This window comes from Hyperolius riggenbachi, chromosome 3 (assembly GCF_040937935.1).
Source record: "Hyperolius riggenbachi isolate aHypRig1 chromosome 3, aHypRig1.pri, whole genome shotgun sequence".
Classification (NCBI taxonomy): domain Eukaryota; kingdom Metazoa; phylum Chordata; class Amphibia; order Anura; family Hyperoliidae; genus Hyperolius; species Hyperolius riggenbachi.
Genome location: NC_090648.1, coordinates 87,449,271 through 87,464,010, shown reverse-complemented (window position 1 = coordinate 87,464,010; position 14,740 = coordinate 87,449,271). Strand labels below are relative to the sequence as shown.

The 14,740-nt window shown below is 42.4% G+C and overlaps 1 protein-coding gene across 3 annotated transcripts in view; it reads left to right on the top strand.

Annotated features, from left to right (window-relative positions):
- The window catches only part of LOC137562807 (adhesion G protein-coupled receptor E2-like), a 146,602-nt gene that overhangs the window by 119,952 nt on the left and 11,910 nt on the right, over nt 1–14,740 (top strand). For all 3 annotated transcript variants that reach the window (XM_068274515.1, XM_068274513.1, XM_068274514.1), the window contains 6 exons: nt 322–516; nt 2,221–2,456; nt 4,795–4,855; nt 9,432–9,523; nt 12,854–13,022; nt 14,405–14,491. In XM_068274515.1, coding sequence (XP_068130616.1) covers nt 322–516; nt 2,221–2,456; nt 4,795–4,855; nt 9,432–9,523; nt 12,854–13,022; nt 14,405–14,491 — 840 coding nt within the window. The remainder of the gene's footprint in view (nt 1–321; nt 517–2,220; nt 2,457–4,794; nt 4,856–9,431; nt 9,524–12,853; nt 13,023–14,404; nt 14,492–14,740) is intronic.

The window sequence follows — 14,740 nt, the reverse complement described above, 5'->3', positions numbered from 1 at the left end:
CTGTGTGGCAATCGCTTAGTCTCATATCTATGATGCCATCTAGTGGCTTCTTGAGACACAGCTGTATGATCCTGGGGCACATCTGGCTATGGGGAGGGGGGCTGACTTGTACTGGGGGAACATCTGGCTACCGTGGAGGGAGTCAATCACTTTTTCTTGGTTTCTGAGGGAAAAGTGGGTACCTCGGCCTATACATGGGTCGGCTTATATGCGAGTATATACGGTACTTGTTTACCAGATACAAATAAAGAATTGATTTTTGATTTTATGCCCGACAGTTACTCTTTAACGCTATGCCTTCTGTTTATTTTGTCATTGCAGGATTACCCTGAGCTCATCATTAGCGCCAATATTGGCCTGAGTATATCTCTCCTCTGCCTGTGCCTGTCTCTGCTCACATTTATACTGTGTCGCTCTCTGAAGAGCCCCCACACCTCTGTCCTGATCGTTCTGTGTGGCTGCCTCTTCTCCGGACAGCTAATCCTTCTAGTGGGTCTTCGTCAAACCAAGAGACAGGTAATTTTCTCTTTTCCCTACTTGATTTTTTGTAACTCTCTCCTTAATTTGGATAGGCATGAACAGCACTGTAAAGTTGACCTGAACTCAGAACTTCCTCTCTGCTCTGAAAGATAAGCAACAGCATAATACCCTATAAATAAAAAAACATTTATGTGTTACAACTGATACAAAGCCTGCAATAAATCTGCAGTGTGTCTACTTCTTGCTTTCATGGAAGAAGACATAGGGTTAACATTCTGTGTTTAAAAATTAGCTGCTCTACAGAGGCAGCCAGCTGCCACAGCTGAGGGTTCAAATTACATTTGTGATGAGTCACATATGGGGGGGGGGGGGGTTAGACAGGCTAAACTCTCTAAATACATACAGGGTGCATTTTTCTATGTGTTCCTTTTGTCCTGTGCAGGAGTTCCAGTCCACTTTAAAGGAATACTGTAGGGGGGTGGGGGGAAAATGAGTTGAAGTTACCCGGGGCTTCTAATGGTCCCCCGCAGACATCCTGTGCCCGCGCAGCCACTCACCGATGCTCCAGTCCCTGCCTCCAGTTCACTTCTGGAATTTCCGACTTTAAAGTCTGGAAACCACTGCGCCTGCATTTCCGTGTCCTCGCTCCCGCTGATGTCACTAGGAGCGTATTGTGCGGGCACGGACCATACTGGGACTGCACAATACACTCCTGGTGACATCAGCGGGAGCGAGGACATGGCAACGCAGGCGCAGTGGTTTCCAGAGTTTAAAGTCTGAAATTTCAAAAGTGAACCGGAGGCAGGGCCGGAGCATCGGTGAGTGGCTGCGCGGGCACAGGATGCCTGCGGGGGACAATTAGAAGCCCGGGGTGAGTTCAACTCATTTTTCCCCGACCCCCCAACAGTACTACTTTAAGGCAAAAACACATAAGTGCTATCAGATCCATAAAATAAGTCCACATAAGGTCATTTCTCAAATAAAAAGCCCAAAATGAACCCAAGCTCCTTTAGTATAAATGAGAGTACAAATCTCCACTGTATATAAATCATCAAGCTAAGGCAATAAATGGTATCCACCACCAAATTATATAGCAATCCCTCGCTTTCTGTCTGGAGACACACACGAACGCACGCACGCACGCACACACACGCACACACACACACACACGAACGCACGCACACACACACTCGCACATGCACACACACCCATAACCCTCTTCCACTGAGATCCCTAGATAGCAATGTGAATTTTTTTTTTTTTTTGGCAGAACAAGAAAAATTGTCACATGACTGCCACCAAATGAGCTTTGTAGCTTGGTGATATCGATTCACAGTTAGTCATTAAAAGTATTACCTGAATCAATGTTTGTTGGATTGATGTCTGCAATAAGTCTAAAGCTGCCCATTGATGGTAAAAATTTTTCACCAAATGGAATCTTTTGATGCGATTTTAATAAACGAATTGTATAGTAAATTTGCAGTTTATGAAAGTAACGATAAGGAACGATTCTTTGGAGGGTTGCTGAATAGGATAAAATCGATCCGAAAAGTTGTATTTTATGATAAAATTTTAAGAATGAATCGTTTAGTAATGAATCGTTCAGTAAATGTGAACAATCGATAATTGTCTTCCAATTAGTTACAATCGTTCAAATCACGTCGAAAGATTGTATCTGATGAAAAAATTGTACCGTTAATGGGCATCTTTATAATGATTTTGTCCAACTTGAATCTTCAGGTGCTGTGCCGCCTAATTGCTGGCAGTCTCCACTTCCTGTTCCTCAGTGCATTCTGCTGGATGTCCATTGAGAGTTGCCTTCTCTTTATGACGGTCCAGAACTTGCGCTCTGTGAATTATATGGCCTCTCGGCGGTCCAACCTTCCGGTTATGTGTCTTCTGGGATTCGGAGTCCCAGCTGTGATTGTGGGGATCTCAGCGTCTATTCATCCACAAGGCTATTCAACAAGGGAATAGTAAGCTATCATCACTTTAGTTTATTACTATTTATTTAATGTATTTGTAGAGTGCCAACATATTACACTGTGCTGGGCAATAAATAGGGTTACAGGCAAAGATATATAGGGGTGACAAGATAGCAGAGGAAACCTGGAGTAGTAGTCATAGAGACCAAGTCATTTAAGTTCACCCCAGTCTGTGGGAAGGGTGCACGATGATTGGGGTGCATGAGCAAGTAGGATACAGTAGAGGGAGAGGGACACTGCTAAAGGCTTCAATCTAAAGCAAGGGGGGTAGGGACACATTAAGAAGGGTGCACGGCAGAGAGAGTTAATGCATTGGGGTGGGGGGAGGGGGGGAGGCCATCATGAAGATTTGGGGTTTAAAGGGGTTCTGTGGGGGTTCCTGAGGAGAAAAATTGCCACTTACCTGGGGCTTCTATCAGCCCCCTGCAGTGGTAATGTCCCACGCCGTCCTGCTCCCATCTGCCGTTCCCCGCAGCCAGCACCGGGCTATTATTCGTCTGTCACACAGACAAATAAAGCGCGTTGCCGTGCCTCCGCTCGCGTCATCTGAGGCTTACTGCGCAGGTGCAGTACAACGGAGCCTTGTACTGCGCTTGCGCAGTAAGCTTCCGATGACGCAGGCGGAAGCGAGCGGGTGCGCGGCCACTGTAGCGCAGCCGCAGTTCGATCCCATGCCGCTTAGACCGGGGCCGGCGGCGGAGAACAGCAGATGGGAGGAGGACGGCGTGGGACATTACCGCTGCACGGGGCTGATAGAAGCCCAAGGTAAGGGTCTGTTTTTCTCCTCAGAAACCCCTAACAGAACCCCTTTAAGGGCTTGTTTAACCACTTAAGCACCAGTAACCATAAACATCCTACATCCTTTGTTTGTCCTTGTTAACGGCAAATAGACATTTTAATATGTTGCACACCACTGCTGCCTCTGTGCACACACGTGTGTGCTCCTGTTGCGCGTACCCGCCAAGACTGACACATCTGTGATAGGTGCGTGGGAACGTGTGTTCCCTGGGCCAATGAAAGTGCCTATAAGGGAATGATCATGGGTTCAACAAGAAGCCAATGATCTTTCCTGTCGGTGTGCTTTGAACTATGTTCAGAGCACACAGAATAGTGTGTGGCGAGACATATAAGGGCTTGATCGGGTAAAATAAAACAAACCCCCCCAAAAAAATAAAACTTTATTTCAAAATAATATATTGTCACGATACATTGTACTAGGGACATCATTTAAACTTTGCAATAACCGTAACAAATAAAATATGTGGGTTTTATTTACATTTTCATTGTTTATTTTAAAACTATAAGGGATGGAATTAGAGAAATAGTGTCCTTTTCATGTTTTCCCATGTTTCCCCTTTCAAATTAATGGAAAGTAAAGTAATTACTGAAAACAAATATCACCCCTGAAAAGCCTAATTTGTGGTGGGAAAACAAGGTATAGATCATTTTGGTTTGATAAGTAGTGATAAAGTTATTGGTGAATGAAAGGGAGGATCGCTGACAGGTGAAAATTGCTCTGGTCTGTAAGGGTCAACATTCCTTAGTGGTGAAATGGTTAAAGATGTAAAATGAGCTGGCAAACCTGATAGGGAGTGGGAAGGAGTTCCAGAAAGTTGGGACAGCCCAGGAGAAATTGCACATGGGAGTGCAAAATGTGTGGAAGAGTGGAGTGGGTGGCTGGGTGTGTATCTGTGGACCAGATGAGATATATAGGTCGTGCCGGTCTAATGTTCAGATTTGTAGCTCACTTGTGTCATCAATAAATGTGCTGTTCACAGGTTTCGGCTTTCAGGTTTTTTTTTTAAATGTAGAACTTAATGATAATGGATGAAAGAGATAATGGACGGGAGAACAAATGTATAGTTGTTTGTATTGGCCCAGAAGGAAGGGAGGGCAGAAATGCTGCCCTGGCAGTGTAATTGAGTTTGTAGATGTGTTTCATACTGTGTTTCCAGGGACTAAGCATCATTTACACACATGCCCTGCTGACGACTTCCACGGCATGATTAGCAACGGTACTGGACAATTGCAAACCTATCTGTTGATGCGGATTATGCAAATGTATGCAGCTTGAGAATGCACCAATTGAATGACGCAGAGGTGGAACGCGATTATTTGCATCTCATTGACCAGCCCAGGTTGTAATGGCATCCCAGACAATGTGTGCGGCCTTGTACGGGCTTTTGCCTTTAGTAATAAACTGGTAATGTCTCTGTATATATCTCACGTGTTCTATCTAGTAGGAATGACCATTCATTTTAAATAGTTTAGTTTGACAATGAAGACAATTTTTAATCCCCGTAACCCTACACTACTTTCTTTTCTCCAGTTGCTGGCTTGACCTAAGCCTTATTTGGAGTTTCCTTGGTCCAGCCTGTGCATTCATCTGTGTAAGTATTATCCATATATCAAACCTGTTGTGTAATGCTAGGTACACACAATACAATTTTCTGTTAGAATTACTTTCCAGATCGATTTTTTCCAACATGTCCAAATCTTAATTTCGCCGATTTTCCGATTGATTTCCATAGAAGTGCATGAAAATAGATCAGAAAATTGATCAGATAATCGATCGAAATAAAGATCGGACATGTTGGAAAAAATCGATCTAGCCGGTAAATCTAACAGAAAATTGTATCGTGTGTACCTATCATAAATCCAACAACAAGCCATCAGTCTGATTCCACTCTGTAAGGGACTGTGGAAGACGTCAGCACCGTATAAACGCAAAATATATATACTGTGTGCATATATATATATTGTCACAGACCGCAAGGCCGGTCTGCGGGTGGGTCAGTCGATCAGCGTCAGAAATCCTCTCACACGGTCATTTGTTCATCACGAAGGGTAACCCACGTTCGCAATTTGATGAACTGACTCGCGAAGGGAGCGTTCTGATACCAACCGATTCACCACACACATACAATTCAAAGATCTGCCACCAAGCGAGTTACACAGCCCGCTACTGTAATTTTACTAGGACTTGGAGAACGCTCTATTAACCCTTAGCAGTATGCAGGAACCTGGGTCAGATCGTTATATCTGGGCCGGGTTCTCGCATACGGGTTATAAGTGTATACTTCTATTAAACACAGGGTAGCGATTTCAGGAGAATAGGTACGATTGTGTATGTTCAGCAACAGGTCATAACCGCTAAATGATTTTTAAACGTTTAATAACAAAAATGCATTACATACAGTTATATACACCTATTAACACATAAACACAGAGCTTAAAAATAAAAAGGAATAAAATCAGAAAGTTCTTACTTAGTTAGCTAAGCAGTCCATTTGAAGCATGAAGAAAAATAGTCCAGTTTAAAGGTAGGCATTCAGGTTAAAAGTCCTTTGTACACAACATGCGCCCGGTTCTCCTTGAGCACATGTCTGGACCTCCCTGGTCGATGGAAATTGAAGAACTGGTCAGGTTTGGTCCCGCCCCCCTTTTATAGGATCTGAGTTTGGGGCTGTCACTACCTGAAAAGTAGGTGTGTTTAAGCCAGGGTTATCTCCTGGAAGCCAGGTTGCCACCCACAGAGCAAGAAATGTACCAATTTATTAATAATTTGTGGGACTCCGCCCAAGATTAGTGTATCGCAAATCCGAGACTATATTCGTAAACGGCTCGCGACCCTCTATTAAACGAGGCTATACATGCCTATTGCCTAGTCTGTCGCATTTGCTCTACGCAGGCCGGATAAAGCGGTTTCTCTATGGATTCCTGATAGCTAGAAACGTGCACTTTAGGTGACTGATAGAACTGTTTCCTAGGTATCAGAAAATGTAATTTTTGTCTTGCTGTGCCAAACCTATTTTGAATTATTAATAAGTTAACGTTCCCTTTGTGTGAGGCTATGAGCTTGGAGGGAAATTTGAATCTCAACCAGTTTGAGCTGGTTTGGTGGAGATGAGCTGAGTGACCAAATGGCTTCTCGGCAGGGGAGTGAGCCACTTGTGAAGTTCTTTCCTGACACAGGATGTGGGGGAGGGTTAATGTACTCTCTGCAATGCTCTCAGAGAGGGGAAAGAGAAAGGAAGGGCATTTTTTGTAGTTACACAACACTGACAAAAATGGCTGCACCATACGAAAATCGTTGCGATTACGCACACGACTTTCCGTAATGTTCGTCACATATATATGCTATTCAAAGTAGATGGATGGATGGACAGATAGATAAATATTGAAATAATGTATATGCCTATGTCCATGTTTCCAAACTTTCATTAGGGGGTAGTATACTATTATTTTTATATTTTCCCTTATCCTGAAATGTTTATTAGTGCCTGTGTAACATACACTGCATATGTGAGGAGTGGAACAAACAGAAATCATGCATGTTAAGTCTACTAGTGCAATAAGTTATTATTATTAGTTGCATTTATAGAGCACTGACATCTTCCGCATCACTTTAGGTTGTGCATGGCTGTCCTTCAGAGGAGCTCACAATCTAATCCCTACTGTAGTCATAATTTGATACACCGATGCCTATGCGCATTTTTTAGGGAACCCATTCAATTGTATGTTTTGGGGGCATAGGAGGAAACTGGAGTGCTCAGAGGAAACCCCACACAAATATGGACAGAACATTAAAGGGGTACTGTTGCCCTTTTTCTGATTGCAATTTAAATGAATTGATATGTTCCTTTCATAATTACAAATCCTTTTTTTTACCTCTCTTGTGTTGAAAAAGCTGTGCTGTCTCTCTCCAGCTCCTTTCTAATTATTCATCTTGTTAGACGAATATTGTGCTGCAGGAAGAGGCAGACTAACAGCAGCTGTTCCTCCCTGCCTTTCCCTCCCCCTGCTGTCTGGAGCGTGCACGAAGGTCAATGATGACGTGACAGCAGGGGGAGGGAAAGAAAAAGTGGAACAGCGGCTGTTAGTCTGCCTTTTCCTGCAGCACAATATTCGTCAACAAGACGAATAATTAGAAAGGAGCTGGAGAGAGACAGTACAGCTTTTTCAACACTAGAGAGGTAAAAAAAAGATTTGTACTTATTAAAGGAACATATTAATTCATTTAAACTGCAATCAGAAAAAGGGCCACAGAACCCCTTTAAAGGGGAACTGAAGTAATAGGTTTACGGAGGCCGCCATATTTATTTCCTTTTAATCAATACCAGTTGCCTGGCAGCCCTGCTGGTCCATTTCTCTGCAGTAGCATCTGAACAACACCAGAAACAAGCATGCAGCTAGTCTTGTCAGCTCTGACTTTAAAGTCTGAAACACCTGATCTGCTGCATGCTTGTTCAGGGGCTATGGCTAATAGTATTAGAGGCAGAGGATCAGCAGGGCTGCCAGGCAACTGGTATTGCTTAAAAGGAAATAAATATGGCAGCCTCCATATACCTCTCTCTTCAGTTCCCCTTTAAAGAGGACCTCCATACAAAAATAAAAATTTGTCAGCGCTGCTGTAATGAAAAGTTATATTTACCTCCAGAGTCTTGTCCCACGAAGCCGCCCAAAAGACCCCGCATAACTACAATTCCTCTGCTTGGCCCCGCCTCCCCCCTCTCCTCTGAGAAAAATGCCAAGCTATTTACTGCATTAAATTGCTGGGCGTTTTTTCTCGGAGGAGAGAGGGGAGGCGGGGCCGAGCAGTGGAAGTGGAGTGATGGGGGGTCTTTTGGGCGGCTTCATGGGACAAGACTCCGGAGGTGAATACCTTTTCATTACAGCAGTGTTGACTGATTTTTATTTTTTGTGTGTAGGTAGTCTTTAGGGCTGGGTTCACAGTGGTCAGTAGCATAACACACACATTATAATGAGTGTGAACTGCATTGGAGACTGGGCATAGACGCTAATACAAAGCCTGCATACAGCAAGTTAGGATAATGCGGTCAATTACATAGTACTGTGAACTGCCCCATAGACTTTTATGGGCAGTTGACATGTAGAATTAACACAACACAACTGAGCACTAAGAACTAGCCCATATACTCTATGCACAGTGTCCTAGCTTAGATTTGAACTGGGATTCCAGCACTGCAAGGAGAGAGTGCTATCCAATATCCCAACATGCTGCTCCACTTAGTTTTCAGATCTTTTTGTAACATTAGTAAAAAAAATTTGCTCTGCCTCTTCCCTTTCTTAAAGAGACTCTGTAACGAAAATTGCATCCTGTTTTTTATCATCCTACAAGTTCCAAAAGCTATTCTAATGTGTTCTGGCTTACTGCAGCACTTTCTACTATCACAGTCTCTGTAATAAATCAACTTATCTCTCTCTTGTCAGACTTGTCAGGCCTGTGTCTGGAAGGCTGCCAAGTTCTTCAGTGTTGTGGTTCTGCTATGAACTCCCCCATCCAGGCCCCTCTCTGCACACTGCCTGTGTGATATTTAGATTAGTGCAGCTTCTCTCTGTTCTATTATCTTTTACAAGCTGGATAAAGCCTCCTCTGAGCTGGCTGGGCTTTCACATACTGAGGAATTACATACAGGCACAGCTGTCTGCACTCTGCAGGAAGAAACAGCCTGACACTTCAGTGGAAGATAGCTGCAGGGGGAAAGAAACACACAAATGATCTCTTGAGATTCAAAAGGAAGGGTGTATACAGCCTGCTTGTGTATGAATGTATTTTCTATGTGTGGACATACTGTACATCAACCTACTTCCTGTTTTGGTGGCCATTTTGTTTGTTTATAAACAAACTTTTTAAAACTGTTTTTAACCACTTTTAATGCGGCGAGGAGCGGCGAAATTGTGACAGAGGGTAATAGGAGATGTCCCCTAACGCACTGGTATGTTTACTTTTGTGCGATTTTAACAATACAGATTCTCTTTAACTTCATGTCACCTCTACCCTCATATTAAACTTCATGTCACTCACTGCTGCTACTTCTGTCTGAGGGATGTATGCATACTGTTCCTCAATAGACACGTTTGTTTTTCCAACACACTTTTGTGTCTTTTGTATCTCAGCATCTCTTTATCTTGATTCAATACCTACTCATTCTTTCCACTTAGACAAACACAGTTCTGCTAGTCCTCACTGTGTGGCTCCTGAGGAAGAGGCTGGCATCCCTGAACACGAATGTGTCCTCTCTGAAGAACACCCGGTAAGGTTGTAGAGCACAATAAGCAAACAAATTGTCTATTGTATTCTAGTTTTCTAGACAGGTGACTTAGAAACTATCCTTTACTTAAAGTGGACCCAAATTAAAAATACAAGATTTCATTTCAGAAAATAAAATCTATTTTCTAAATTATAATAATAAATAGCAGCATTTTTTCAGCTGCATGACGACAAATATAAAATATTTTACATTTTTCGGAGGAATCCCTTCCTTCCTTTCATATTGCCGGGACAGAATCCGGCAGACTGGTGGAGAAGATAAAAAAACAAAAACAAAACACAGGCTGCTACTGATGATGTCACGGGGAGGTGATCTCAGCTTGTGTGAGATTTCACATAGACGATGCCCCTGTGAGGGAGGGTAGCTGATGACAAACACACCCATGATCTAAAACCTCCTACTAAGCTCAGAATTAATGGCTGACACCTCTATAACCCTAGTTATGAAAAGAGAAGGGTGAAAAAGCATGCACTGAATTGCTCATAGGCTTGATGGAGTGTTTATTTATCTTTGTATGTGTCAGAGTGATGCAACTAAATATTTTGAATTAAAACAATGTTTGGTTTGTTTCCGCTTTAAAAGGCATTATTATTATTTATATAGTGGTAACACCTTCTGCAGTGCTGTACATAGTATATTGTCTATAGACTTGTCCAGTTATTTATCGTAGTCTAGGGCCAATTTTAGGGGGAAACCAATTAACTTATCCGTATGTTTTTGGGATGTGTGAGGAAACCAGAGTGACTGGAGGAAACCCACAGAGAGACAGGGAGAACATACAAACTCTGTGTAGATAGTGCCCTGGCTGGGATTTGAACCAGGGACCCAGCAAGGCGAGAGTTCTAACCACTACACCACTGTGCTGCCCACACAGTACCAGGCACACAAAAACCCGGTAAAGTTGCAGTGCAGCAGTTTTACCGTTGCTAATGCTAGGGTAGCACCACACATTAACCCTATAGCTCCGAGAGTGTTACTGTGGCAATACGCGCATTGTTATGGTAACATGCATTTTTACCTCATATTACCATAGCAAGATGTGTGTTAACCCGGTGTTTACCGCACTCTTGTGCACCAGGCCCATAGGGTGGTACCCCTGTTTGTTTTCTCAACCCTTGCTTGCCCAGTATAAAGAATGCACTGAGTTAAAGTGGCCTGAAACTCTGACACAACATTCAATAAAAATGTGTTTTCCTACTTTTTATTACTTACACAGTTATCATATTTGCTTTTGTGCACAAGTAATATTGTCTGTCTAAAAATAACAAGTTTCCAAAGTGTAGTTTATCTTGCCCTGAAAGCTGTCATTGCATTTTATTCCAGATGCTTTTTATTATATACAGTATAAAAATCTTCTAGTCAGCTGTTCTGAACTGTGTGTATGCTTGTAGCGCAGATAGCATCTCAGAGAGTGTTTTCAGTTGTTTACACACAAATGTAACAACATTGGAATGTAAACAAAGATACTGTTATCTCCAGTCTGGATGCAGACTTGAAGCTGAATAGCCATTCCATAGCAGGACAAAGTGCTGTGTGTAACCGTTTCAATAATGTTCTGCTATAATTTTTTTCTGGGATAGTAATTTTAAAGCTGTAAGGAATCTTTTAGAGCAAAGTAGAAATGCTGACTTTCAAACCACTTTAAGATCCTGTGCACAAGTGTTTCCTTGTACTGGGTGGCCCAGGTCATACACCAGCACTTGCACAGTACAGATGTGCTCATGCACAGCAGGGGAAAATCAGGTAACCAGGGCGCCACCATAGACCACAATGTCATTTATGGGTAAGGTGATGTCGACTGAGTAATTAGGGCCCTGTACTCGAGTCCTACTATTATGTAACCAAAATCAAGATAGATAAAATGTATTTGACTGCTGGACAGTAGATAACAAAAAAGCTAATAACAGGAAACAGGAGAGATAATAAAGGGACACCAACATATGCCTAGCTTAGCATGCCCAACTTCAGTTTATGTACCCTTTAAAGAGAAACCGTAACCAAGGATTGAACTTCATCCCAATCAGTAGCTGATACCACCTTCCCCCTGATAAATCTTTACCTTTTCTCAATCGGATCATCAGGGGGCGCTGTATGGCTGATATTGTTGTGAAACCCCTCCCACAGCGTGATGTCAGGACCATGGTGCTGACATCACACTGTGGGAGCCTTGTTGTATTGTGGGAAATAACAGCTGTTTCCAACTGCCAAAAATGCAAGCAGCATCTCCTCCAGAGACATCACCTTCCAGCAGTAAAAATGTCGCCATGTGATACATTTCAGAATGTAAATCAGGGAGAGGAAAGATTTTACAATGGGCAAACACTGACTAACTCATTTATACATAATTATTGTAAAAATTAAGCACTTTTGTTGATTACGTTATTTTCATTGGGGTTCCTCCTTAATGTGTACCCGAGGTGACATGTGACATAATGAGATAATCATGTGTATGTACAGTGCCAAACAAATTAATCAGGCTGAAAGTTAACCTGAAAGAGTTAAAGAGGAACTGCAGTGAATATAGCATAATGAAAAAGTGCTTAATTTTTAAAATATTTATTTATAAATCATTTAGTCAATATTTCCCCATGGTAAAATCTTTCCTCTCCTTGATTTACATTCAGACATTTATTACATGGTGAAATCTTTGCTGCTGGCAGGGGATGTCTGTGGAAAGAGTTGATGCATTTTTGGCAGTGGGAAACAGCTGTTATTTCCCACAATGCAACAAGAGCCTTGAAAATAGAACCCTGGTCCTGACATCACACTGTGGGAGGGGTTTCATCACAATATCAGCCATACAGAGCCCCCTGATGATCTGTTTATTTACAGGAATATATTTCTCATGGGAAAGGGGGTATCAGCTACTGATTGGGATGAAGTTCAATCCTCTGTTACGGTTCCTTTTTAACCTTTAGGCATGCAAGTGACAGTTTCTCTCATGTCGGACCTGTCAAATTATAGCGTAACCCTCACTGATGAAGAATTACAGGTATAAAACTTTTTCCTGCAGAGAACAACTTCTGAGACCAATGGATAGATAAAAAAGGTAATTAGTTTGTGTATTTTAGTCCTGGGACACTTTATAGGCTGCCATTGAGCAGACACAATAAACCATTAAATGTTCTTTGTAAATGTTCAAACACAAAAAACTAAAGTATACATTAAAAAGTCATTTATAGGAGTAAAAGCATAGATACAATTGTTTATCTCATGAGTTTATTTTCACCAAGGGTTCACTAAATTTCTTTGAAGACCAAACAGCATACATCAGCTTCAATCAAGTTTGTTCTAATGTTTTTTCCTCCCCAGGTTACTGACGTTCAAAGCTCTGGCCCAGGCATTCATTCTTGGCTGCACCTGGGGAATCGGCTTCTTCCAGTTTGGACCATTTTCTGTGGTGATGTCATACATCTTCACCATCTGTAACAGCCTCCAAGGGGTGTACATCTTCCTTGTGCATTGTGTGCTCAACCAGCAGGTGACACGCTTCTGTTTACTGATCGAGATGAAGATGACATTACAAAATATAATTGTAGCTTTGTTGCTTAGTTGCTTATAGCTTTCCTAAACAAGTATAGACAAGATTGTTTTAGCCATTGAAAAAAAGTATCATTTTAATCCTTTAGCACCCAATTTATGTAGAGGCTTGCAAGTGTTCCTGGCCAATTTATTTTAGCTCATTTCTTATCTGTTACATTTCCTTTGCTTTTAATTAGTGCTGTTGTAATATGTATTTATGACCACTTGTCACTAGGGGGCAGTGTGAGATAATAACAGAGGACTTCTGCTTCTATATTTTCTGCTAGTAGAGAGAGATAAAAGCATTCCAAGAATTTCCAGCACAACGAGGTCAAAAACAGAGCACTTATCTCATACAAGATAACTCCATTGAAGCTGCTAATGAATTAAATCAATTCCACAAAAAAAAGTTTAGTCAAAACAGCACAGTGTTTATAACCCTCATTCACATTTTCCCCACAAGCCTGCTCACTCCTCTCCTCCCAGTTAGCCTATGATACATAGCTGTCAGAGTGCTTGAGAGGCTATCAGTCAGTGAGGAGGTGTGGCTTCATGTGTATGCCCATGTGACTAAAAGGCAAATGTTTCAAAATCATTGGAAGTGATCAGGAAGCAACAGGCCACTTACGGAGGAGCTGATAACCAATAAATAGGTACATCAGGTTTTTTTTTATTATTATTATTTTATTTTGCAAAATCTATTTTTTTCTACATTTTTATGCAAAATAAATTTGTTACATTGTTTCACATATATATGCCACGTTCAGAACAGAAACTCTGGCCACTTTGGGATCTGTCCGGCCGGGCCAATATGCAAAGAGGCCAGCTACTGCAGCCAATATGGAAACAAATTGTGTTACACTACATGTTTTCAGATTTTGGTCGACCAGAGTGCGAAATGACAGGACCGGTCCGGGAAAGTTCTGTAGAAAGGCAAACAACACAAGTTTCAGCAGCAGCATCTGTATCCCCTGGCTCCTCCCCCTGTCCCTTGTCCTCTCCCATCTGTCTTCAGGGAGGAAATATACAGGGCAGCCCATCCAGTGTGCCTGTGCTCTCTCCCTTCCTGCTGTGTGTCTGAATGTGGTGTCTATTTTATTGCAGCCTGTGTTGCCGGTATTCTCTGCCATATGAAAATCTTACCCATACCCAAGACTGGTGATACAGGCTTCAATAAAAGCTGAGAAGACACCACATGCGCCCACACACACAGCAGGGCGGGAGTACAGGCCCACTGGACAGGCTATCCTTTGTGATACCACTCCTGTGCCACCCCTTCCCCCTTGCATAGCAACATAAAAAAAGAAATGAGTAAAACTAACTTCTATTTGTACTTTGCAGGTGAGAGCAGAGTACCATAAATTCTTCTACAAGCAGCTCAAAGAGTCCACTGACATCTCCACGAGTGGCTTTCCTCTAACAAACTCAGTAAGTATTGCGAGCACACATATGTTGCTGCTGTTAGACATACCCAGGGTCGGACTGGGACCCTGGGGGCCCACTAGAGAAATTTAAACCTGGGGCCCACACATCCCATAATTGCGGTGAAAAAAAGGGTGTGGCCATGCACCAGAAGGGGGCGTGGTCATGATGCATCATGGACAGGGCCAAATGTACATGAACTTAGCAGCATTATTTTACACACTCTCCTCCCACATCACAAGGATCTGGCATGTA